Source organism: Marmota marmota, unplaced genomic scaffold (genome assembly GCF_001458135.2).
Source record: "Marmota marmota marmota unplaced genomic scaffold, marMar, whole genome shotgun sequence".
Taxonomy (NCBI): Eukaryota; Metazoa; Chordata; class Mammalia; order Rodentia; family Sciuridae; genus Marmota; species Marmota marmota.
The window spans coordinates 11,210,777-11,221,549 of NW_025999943.1; the positions used below are offsets into that span (position 1 = coordinate 11,210,777).

At 34.5% G+C, this 10,773-nt stretch overlaps 1 protein-coding gene across 4 annotated transcripts in view; it reads left to right on the plus strand.

The window, feature by feature from the left end:
* The window catches only part of Pspc1 (paraspeckle component 1), a 94,690-nt gene that overhangs the window by 31,373 nt on the left and 52,544 nt on the right, over positions 1-10,773 (plus strand). For all 4 annotated transcript variants that reach the window (XR_007346970.1, XR_007346971.1, XM_015499357.2 and 1 more), the window contains one exon: positions 2,601-2,685. Coding sequence is in view for 2 of the 4 variants with exons in the window: in XM_015499357.2 (XP_015354843.1) it covers positions 2,601-2,685 (85 nt within the window). In the remaining 2 variants the exon portion in view is untranslated. The remainder of the gene's footprint in view (positions 1-2,600; positions 2,686-10,773) is intronic.

The following is a 10,773-nucleotide window of genomic DNA, read 5'->3' on the forward strand; positions in this document are numbered from 1 at the left end:
AGAGACAGGGTCTCACTGAGTTGCTTAGCGCCTCACTTTTGCTGAGGCTGGCTTTCAACTTGTGATCCTCCTGCCTTACCATCTGTTTTTGATCATCAGCATAGTTCTTGAATTTTCTTATCTTTGTTACCCTAACTTAATACAACTCTAAGCAGATAGTATAAACTCTTCACCATGTATTTTTCTGTTACTTTCTCTCTTTCCACTACTGAGCTTTTCTTTGTTGTGTTGCCTTTTTTTTTCTTTTAATATTTTTACAAAATTTTGCTTTTGTATTTATAAATTAAGTAATAAAAGTATATTTATTTCCTTTAAATGATGATTCCCAACTACCAAAGAAAGAAGGACAAGGAAATAACTATATTTGGTCATCCTTTTGATTTTCCTGTAATTTTTGTTAATCTTACCTCTTATTTTTTTGGATTTATGGCATTGACTTAATCTTCCCTCCCTCTGTCTTTTTTGTACCCTCCCTTCCTCTTTCTTGTACTGGGATGGAATCTATGTCTTATTATGCTGAACATTCTCTCTACCTCTGAGCTATACTCTCAGCCCCATCTTTAATCATAATTCTCATATGTGCTTAAATCTTAACCTTACTGTATATAGGTTCAGGCATGACTTGACTACTGTTCATTACTTATTGCTGTTTATTCTCAATTATCCTCTGTAATAAGGACATAGAAACAGTATTTCTTTTTTGGGGGTGGGTGCTGGGGATTGAACTGGGGCTCTTGACCACTGAGCCACATCCCCAGCCCTATTGTGTATTTTATTTAGAGACAGGGTCTCACCGAGTTGCTTTAGCAACTCACTGTTGCTGGGGCTGACTTTAAACTCGGGATCCTCCTGCCTCGGCCTCCCAAGCCATTGGGATTATAGGTGTGTACCACTGTGCCTGGCTGAAACAGTATTTCTTGAGCTCTTGCATGTGCTGAAATATTATCTATAATCCTTGTTATACGTGTGAAATCATTTATCTTTCCCTACCCTTTCTTTCTTAATTGGTAACATGTTTTAGAATCTTCTAGCATTTTGTGTTTCTGTAAAGGAGTCTAAAATAATCCTGAATTTGTATTATAATTGCTTTATTACATTGTTATTTCTGTTTGTAATACTGGGCAATGAACCCAGGACCTTGCACCATAATAGACAAGCATTCTGCCACTGAGCTGTGTTGTGTATTGAGTCCTTTTTTTAAAGGAAAAATTATTTTGAGAGTCCCTTTTTTGTTTTTTCATTTTTAGTGGTAGATGAATAACAATACCTTTATTATTTATTTATGTGATGCTGAGATTCAAACCCATTGCCCCACGCATGAGAAGCAAGCACTCTACTTTTTTTTTTTTTTTTTAAATATTTTTAGTTGTCAATGGACCTTTATTTTATTTATTTATCTTTATGTGGTGCTCAGGATCGAACCCAGGGCCTTGCCCATGCTAGGCGAGTGCTCTACTGCTGAGCCACAACCCCAGCCCGAGGGTGACTACTTTCCAAGGAAGCTTGCTGGTGGGGATAGTACTGAGCTCTCTGTATACTCTTGTTTTCTCCTGCTGTACATAGGTACCTGTGAATAAAGTTGAGTTTATGAATCAGGCACAGTAGGAAATTAACAACAATAAAATAATTATACCTATATTGTAACATTTATTTAAAACTTTTGAATTGTTTATTTTTCATTTAACATTTTTGCACTGTGATTAACTGCAACTACAGAAAGCAGAATTGTAGATAATTCGACATCACTTATTTTTAGTAATTTTCCCCTAGAAAGATATTTATCATGCTAGGGCATAAATGTATAAACTTTAGTAAAATCTCAGTATCTTTGGATCTTAGTGACTTTATTTTGCCAGGAGAGGTACTGAGGATTGAACTCATGGGCACTCAACCATTGAGTCACATCCCAAGACCTATTTTGTATTTCATTTAAGAGACAGGGTCTCACTGAATTCCTTAGCACCTCACTGTTGCTGAAGATGGCTTTGAACATGAGATCCTCTTGCCTCAGCCTCCCAAGCTGCTGGGGTTGCAGGCATGTGCCACCATGCCCAGCTCGGATGTTAGCAACTTTTAACATACAGTTTAGTAAGTGTAAAATATTAGTTTTATTTTAAAAATCATAGTAACCCTGCTAAGTATCAGGTAACTGTGCTTAACTGATAATTTGATTGTTAGAGGCTTTGAGTTAATTATACTGTTGTTAAGAGTGAGGAAATATGACCTGAGATGTTAAAGCATCTCTGTTTCGTTTTTTATTTTTTTTAGGTTCTAGGCATTGAAAGTGGTCTCGTTCACATTGTTTTTGAGCTTCCCTGCTCTGCCCCCTTCTTTCAGGATTTTTCTCCATGTTGCACTTCTTCATAAGACATTAACATAGTGCTAATTGTGTTGAGAGAGTTCTTTGGGTTTTATGCGGTATCCTAGTTCATTATATCTGTTTGGTCTGATTCTTAAGTGCCAGACTTAATTATACAATATACAAATTTATAATATAATTGTACACATATTTTGACACCAATAGAGAATTTTTTATTCTTGTTGACATAAAAACACAGAAAATAAACTAAAAATATTAATGTGTAGTCAATATTTTCTAGATCTGATGAGACGTCAAGAAGAACTCAGACGCTTAGAAGAACTCAGAAACCAAGAGCTGCAGAAACGAAAGCAAATACAGCTGAGGTAAAGCAACATCACTGTAACATAAACGTGAAAATATGTAATTGTGTGAGTTTTAAATAAATGTCCTACTACCCATTATAAACAAGTTATACAGTAGGAATATGCTGAAAACAAATAAATAAGAAAATTGTTTATTTTTGACTCCATGTAGGGGATAATAATTTTCTTAAGATTTTTTTAGCTGGTTAAGGGTACTTTGATTGCATATTCTTTGGAGTTAAATAATGAGCTTAGGTAATGTTGCATATGATTTATTAGATATTATTTTCAGAGATGGATATGTTTGGATATGTTTGAATTGCCATTAGTTTTTATTTTTTTCATGTGTGACATTACTAGATGTCCCTTATGTATTTTTTGCTTCTGATAATTGTTGAAAAGATTTATGGAAGTGGACTCCATTGTAAAAAGCATTTAAAATCATAGTACATAAGTTAACCATAATGATTAACTGGGGGCTGGTGATGTAGCTCAGTTGGTAGAATGCTTGCCCCTCATGCACAAGGCCCTGGGTTCAACCCCCGGAAGGAAGGAAGGGAGGGAGGGAGGGAAGAAAGAAGGAAGGAAGGAAGGAAGGAAAGAAGGAAGGAGGAAGACTGTGGTTGATTCATAAGATATAATTTTTACATTTGACAGTTTTCCTTGTGCCTACAGTATTTTATTGTGAAGTATAATGGGATACATAATCTCTTTATAAATTATAATAAGGAAATGTCCTGAACAAGGTTATGATGGTTGAAACAAACTTAGAAATTTTGATTTTGAAAGATCTATAAAAATAGCAAGTATTTGTGGTTAGAAGTAACTTGTTCGTGGAAAGTAAAAGTAAAGAAGAAAGTGAAAAACTGAGTCTGAAGTTTTTCTAGTTTGCAGATAGGTGATATTCAGTATGTTTTGATGTATTTTTGTAGTTTTGTCTTTGTACCTGTTTACATCAATATTTGTAGTGTGTGTGTGTGTGTGTGTGTATCTGTTTTGGAACTACTATGATTTTACTTTACCCAAGTCATTTCCAGATTATAGTCCTTGAATAGGCAGCATAAGCATTCTTACCCAGAGAATTGTTAGAAATGCAAAGTCTCAAACTTAACCTCCAGAACTACTGAATTAAACTTGATTTTAGAGCCAAGCCATGCGGTTCCGGTACAGCAGTTGCTCACATGAATGTCCTACCTCAGGGATTGTTTTTCAACTTCTCTTTTTATGTGAACATGTTTAGCTGAGCACCGTGGCAGACACCTGTAATCTCAGCTCTTGGAAGCTGAGGCAGGAGGATGATGAGTTAAAAGCCAGCCTCAGCAATTTAACGAGGCCTTAAGCAACTTAGTGAGATCCTGTCCCAAAATAAAAAGGGCTGGGGATGTGGCTCAGTGGTTAAGTGCTGTTGGGTTCAATTCCCAGCACCAATAAATAAATAGATAGATTGATCGATTAATTAATTAATTAATTAATTAATTCAAATCTACTCTTAACAAAAAGGACACAAATACCTCCCCTAACTTAAAACCTTATCTAAATCTAGCTTCCTCTTATATTTTGACTTGACAGCTAGACTTTTTGTAATTGTACCCTACCTTTTGACTGCCTCCCCCCTCAAAAGAAAGAAAAAAAAAAAAAAGAAAGAAAAAGAAAAAACCCTAAATAATCAAAACAAATAACATGCATGTGGAGTGGAGTGGGTTGGGGTGGCCCAGAGTAGGATACCAAAATACAAATGAACCAATTACAAATGAACAATATAATCATACTGAAGTATGTGTGTATTTTTCATTTTAGTCTTTCAGTTTTTGTGCAGTGTACTTATTCAGAGAAAGAAAAATTACTTTTTAAAAAGTAATAAATTTCCAGGTGTGATGGCACATGCCTATAATCCCAGCCACTTGGGAAGCTGAGGTAGGAGGATAACAAGTTCAAGGTCAGCCCTAACAACTCTGCAACTTAGTGACACCCTGTCTCAAACTAAAAAAAAAAAAAGAAAACACTGCTTGTCAAGTTTTTGGTGAAGTATCAGAGAATATCCACAATAACCAGATGGGCTACTAAAATAAGCATATATACACACACACACATACATACACACACACACACACATACACTTACGTGATTTTCTTTATGTAAAGCAATATTTGCTACAGATTGAATATAGAAGCAGATATGACAGCCATAATAGTCCCTCAGTAATGGCAGGGAGATTCTGCTTCCCTACCACACTGCCTGGGAAGGCCACCGGGATTCTGTTTCCTAAAATAGGAAACTAGAATTCCACTTAGTTAATAATTTTTATGTATTTATATGTACATTAAACACATACTTTCTAAAACTTATAAAAACCTAAGGTTAGTCGTAATAAATTGCATGCATCTTTAAATTTTGAAAGTTTTTTTTTTTAAGAAGAAAGAACATTTATTGGGCATTTCTGTCAGACACTGCCATTTGTCTAGAAGTTTGTGAAGTTCACTTGAGGTCAGATAGATGGGCAGGCAGGATGGAATGCCTGAAGGAATATATTCCTCAGACCATTGTTCTTGATATGTTTTTTTCCTAATTTTGGGCCATGGTTCTCAAATGTTTTTCACCTTATGGTGCTTTAAGGATCCCCTGAGACTGGCCCAGATTATCTTTATCATTTTTTGATCTTAGGGATTGAACCCAGCAGTATTTTGAAACAGGTTCTTGCTAAATTGCCTAGCCTGGCCTCAAACTTGTAATTCTTCTGCCTCAGGCTCATGAGTAGCTGGGATTACAAGTATGTGCTACTGCACCTGGTTTATGTACCTTTAGGTGAACATATATAGAGATATATGAACATAAATAGAGATAATGAGACCCTATTTTCTCCAAAAGGCTAAAATTTAAGTGAATCTGTGGTGCTGGTTTGGAGACAGATAATGAATTCAGTGATGTTTAATATGAACACATGCAGAAATACAGATGTTTTTATGTGTGAATTAATATATACTTATATTTCATGACTCCATTGACCAAGAGGCCCTAGAATTAGTGGTATCCTAGTAAATATGAGTATATTTAGTATCCACATCTTCGTTTCTAAGAACTCTCATATAAGAAATGAGGGTTGATAGAAACACTGAAAACCCATGATGTGATTATAATGTCTTGTGCCAAAGAGTAAAGAAGCATTCAAAAAAGGATAGAGTATATCAGAAGAACTGGGAGCTTTATGAAGGAGTTCCTTATGCCCAGAGTAGGATGATTTTAGCAACAAAATAAACAGTAATTGTCAGGTTTTTTCAAACATTTGATTTTAAGCCATAGAATAAAATAAATATCCATGAATCCATACTGATAAGAGCAATTGAATAAATAAATAATTAGAGGGCTAGAAAGGGCAGCTCCCCTTTAAAGTAAGATTCTAATTAATAGATGCAGGAAGAATGAAAGCAATAATGTCACTGATCAGCAAAAACTGTAGTAATAATTATTACAGAGAAGATTTATTGAAAGAAGCTAAAGTTGGTAGGCAAAAGTTTGAAAAACAGGGTTTTTGCATAATTTCAAGTTTGTATTAAGTACAAATAGAAAACAAAGTGAATAAAATCCATCAGACACCTTGAAAACTGTGTTAAAATTCCTATCGTTCATATTAAATCAGTTGACTTCAGTCACCCCTTGATACTATTTAATGAGGATACAACATGATTTCTGTGGTTTTATTGCTAAATAGGCATATTGTCATTTCAGTTATGACAAAACATCAGGCAAACCCAAATTAAAGGGTCTTCTAAAAATTTTTTTCTTTTAGAAAGTGTCAGGTTCATGAAAGACTGAAGTGTTAAGAGACTGGAGGAGGCTAATAATAATTAAAAGCAGCTTGGGATTCTGATAAGGTCCTGGAACAGACCAACATTAGAGGGGAAAATTGAATTAGGTTTATAGTTATTAGTGGGTAATTATCATATTTTACCAATGTTTGTTCCTGATTTTTATAATTGTATCTTGATAAGGAAAATGTATTATTTAATGGAAATTAGATGAGGTATACATAGGAGTGTTGTACTATTTTTGCAAGTTTTCTGTTAAAGTACTATAGGTTTTGGATATAGTGTAGAGAACAAATGATATAAGTTATTTCACTTTTGAAATGAACTCTTTATTTTTTTATTTATTTTTTTGGTGGTGCAGGGATTAAACCCAGGGTAAGGCAAGCACTCTACCAACTGATAATAGCCCCAATTTCCCCTCCTAAGAATTTTGATTTTAAAAAATATGATAACTTGTCTTAAAAGAAAATCATCTGGCTAAAACTGCTACTGAGTAAGATAGCTTTAATTGTTAAACCAAATAACCTGGACTCTGCCTTTATATTTTTACCTTAGTTGGAATAGAAAAACCTTGCTTAGAAAAGTATGTTTTCCGAGAAACTAAAGAATTTCTTTGGAGTTAGAAAGGTTTTTAGTTTCTTTTTCAATGCTATAATAAATTACGTAAATTTTCATGAGCCACTTAATTCTTCAGAGGCTGGGTTCTACCTGTGACTTGTCTACTTACTAGTGTTTTTTTTTTTTTTTTTTAAGGGGTTACTATAGATTTAACCAGGGGCAAATTATCACTGAGCTACATCCTCAACCTTTTTATTTTTTATTTTGAGACAGGGTCTGAGTACATTGAGTAAGGACCTCAGCAAGGTCTTAAATTTGTGATCCTCCTGTCTCAGCCTCCTGAGTCACTGGTATTACAGTCACGTGTCACTGTACCTGGCTGTGTAGTAGTTTTCATCATTTACTTTTTGCTTCGTTTCTTTTCTTCTCAACACTTTCCTGCCTATCCATTTATTTCCTAAATCTTTCAATATATTATCATTATTTTTTTCACAGTTTTGGGGATTAAAGCCACCCCCAACGCTTTTTTTTTTTCTCATTTCAAGACAGGGTTAAATAGCAGAGATTGGACTCAAATTTTTAATCTTCCTACCTCAACTTTCTGAATCTCTGGGATTACAGGTGTACACCATTATGCCCAGCCAGCACATTATTTTAAAGTCCTTATGATGTGTTGGGTCAGCTTTTCTTTCCTATAACCCAAATACCTGACAGAACAAATTAGAGGAGGAAAGAATCTTTTATTTTGGTTTACTGTTTCAGAGGATTCAGTCCATGATCAGTTAGCTGCATGATTAGTAAGGCAGGAATCATGATGTCAATACTTGACAGAGGGAAGCAAAGAGGGAGAAAGACAGGAAGGAGCTGGGGACATGTACACCTTTGCAGGACATGTCCCTATAACCCACTTACTCCAGGTAGGTTCTACCTCCCATTAGTTCATTCGGCTATCAATTCATTCATCAAATGAGTTAATTCACTGGTAAGGTCAGAGCACCCATGATCTGATCATTGACCGAAAGCTCTATTTTTGAATTGCTGCATTGGGGACCTTGCTTTTCAATATATGACCTTTTGAGACATTACAGATTCAAATCATAATAGAGAGATAATGGGTCCATAGAATGTACTGTAAGCTTAGGTGGGCTGGGGTTGTAGCTCAGTGGTAGAGTGCTCACTTAGCATTCAAGAGGCACTGGGTTCAATCCTCAGCACCACATAAATGTAAAATAAAGATATTGTGTCCACCTAAAACTAAAAAAATAAATATTTAAAATAAATAAATTTTAAAAAATAACAGAAGGCATCTGAGCACAGTGGCACATTCCTATAATCCCAGCAAATTGGGAGACTGAGGCAGGAGGATTGTGAGTTCAAGGCCAGACTCAGCAACTTAGACCCTGTTACAAACCAACCATCCAAAAAGGACTAGGAGTGTGTAGCTTAGTGATAAACACCCTTGGCTCTAGTCCCCAGTATCAAACAGACAGACAAAAGTCTCCCCCAAACAGAAAGCAGCAAGTCAGATTCGTTCAGTAAGCATTATGGCTTAGTGCCTAGATCCTCTGTTTTTAGAATCCTGTAAAAATATTTGAGATCTGAAGATTGTTAGAGGATTTCAATTTAAAATAAATTATAAAATTAAAATTGTATTAATTTTCAATTAAGTATGATGTAAAGGATGATATATTTGTCATACCTCTTTTTCTTTTTTTTGGTCCCATTTATGAATATAACATAGGGAATGCTCCTTTACCTGAAGAGATAACTTAGAGCATCTTGCAGAATAAGAAAAATAGAAAGCAAACATGGACAACAGGAATATTTATGCCACTTGTAAATTTAGGTTGTGGAATCATTGGTGTGGTATATCACAAGGATATTGCTCTTAATCAGATTGTTCCCATGTCATGTTAACTTTTTCATATCTTGTTCTTTATGCATACAAATTAGGAATACTGGGTTTTGTTTTGTGGGACTAAGAATTGAACGTAGGACCTCGCACATACCAGGGAAGTGCTCTACTGCTGTGCTATAGCAGAATCCTTTTATAAATTTTTATTTTGGGACAGGGTTTTTCTAAGTTGCTCAGGCTGATCTTGAATTTGTGATCTTCTGCCTCAACCTCCTAAGTAGCTGGTATTACAGGTGTGCACCACTGGCAGGAACACTGTTTTTTACTTGCCTTTTTTCTGACAATAAATATTCTTTCATTATCAGTAAATGCATACCTACCCTTTTGTAACAGCTATGTTCCATCGAATTAGTGAACCTTGATTTTTTTTTTCCTATATACTGATTAATGTGTCTTTATCCTTTGCTTTTATGAATAATGCCTCAGTGTATAATGGTGTACATATTTATCCTTGCACATTTGTGCACATATTTGTTTAGTTTACTGGAAATTGGTTTGCACATTTTTAAATTATATGTTAGAAGTTGACTGCCAACAGGATCATATTATGTCTGCAAAGCTTTAAAACCAAAAATAGTTTTTAAAATGTATCATTTAGTGGCAGAATCTGATGTGAATATGGAGAAGCTTGACTTGAAATTATGTTGTTATCTTGTCAATCTTTATGTTTTCCAAAGATCATGCATGTTCACCTTACTGCAAAAATACTGATGTGGTTGGTTATGAGGTGCCAGTCTGAACCTCGTTGGAAATTTAGTATTAGTATATTGATCTTTTTTAAAAACCAGAAAAAGTCTATTTAAAAACACATTTGTCTTAAATAAGGTAATTTTTAGCTGGGGGTGATGATGTATAACTGTAATCCAAGCAACTCAGGAGGCTGAGGCAGGAAGATCACAAATTTGAGGCCTGCAAAATTTGAAAAAAGCACAAGGAGAGCTGGGGATATAGCTAAGTGATAGAGTGCCTCTGGATTCAAATCTCAATACCACAGTGATGATGGTGGTGATGATAAGAAGTTTTTACTTGTTCCTGTGTACATATTCAGTAGTATGTGAATTTGAAAGTATTTTGTTAACAATAAAATTTATGAACTGATTAATGCATTTACTAAAGATATTTTTTAAAGCGTGTGATAGTTTTATTTTGGAGAGTTAGGCAACATTTTAAAAATAGCATAGATTTTGGTTGAAATCCATGTAGGAACATTGTCTCTTTACTTCTTGTGAGCCTAAAACCTTACTCTTGAGTAACTTAACAGATTTTCTTCTGGCAGTGGAAGAAGTCACATATTTCAGTTAGTGGTTTTGTGTTTGTGGGGAATGTTGTGCAACATTCAAAATGCAGTGTTTTGAAGCTTAATTCTAAATATTGAAAGGTGTTTATTCAAGTTAACCTTTGATTTCTGCTGATGGGACATGAGTTTAATATAGCCTTCACTATTTCAATTACTATTTTTTTGTGTGTGTTTGTGTGTGTGCACATGCGTATGCATTTAGGACATATATAATTTGGAATTTGCATTGATTGAATATTAAATATTATGAGTCTGTTCCTTAAATATTAATGTAGGTTTTCTGACTTGATCATATAATAATTTAATTACCGATTTAATAGTAATCCTACACATACATATGTTGATTTTTGCTTGAAGTTTTACTTGCTCTAGAACAGGAGTCAGCAGATTTTTATTTTCTGGCAAAGGATAGGATAATAAATATTTTAGTCTTTGTAGGTCATATGACCTCTGTTTTAACTCCTTAACTATGCTAGCTAAAGCAAATGATTGTCCTATATAACTTAATTTACCAAAAAAAAAAAAAAAAAGAAAAA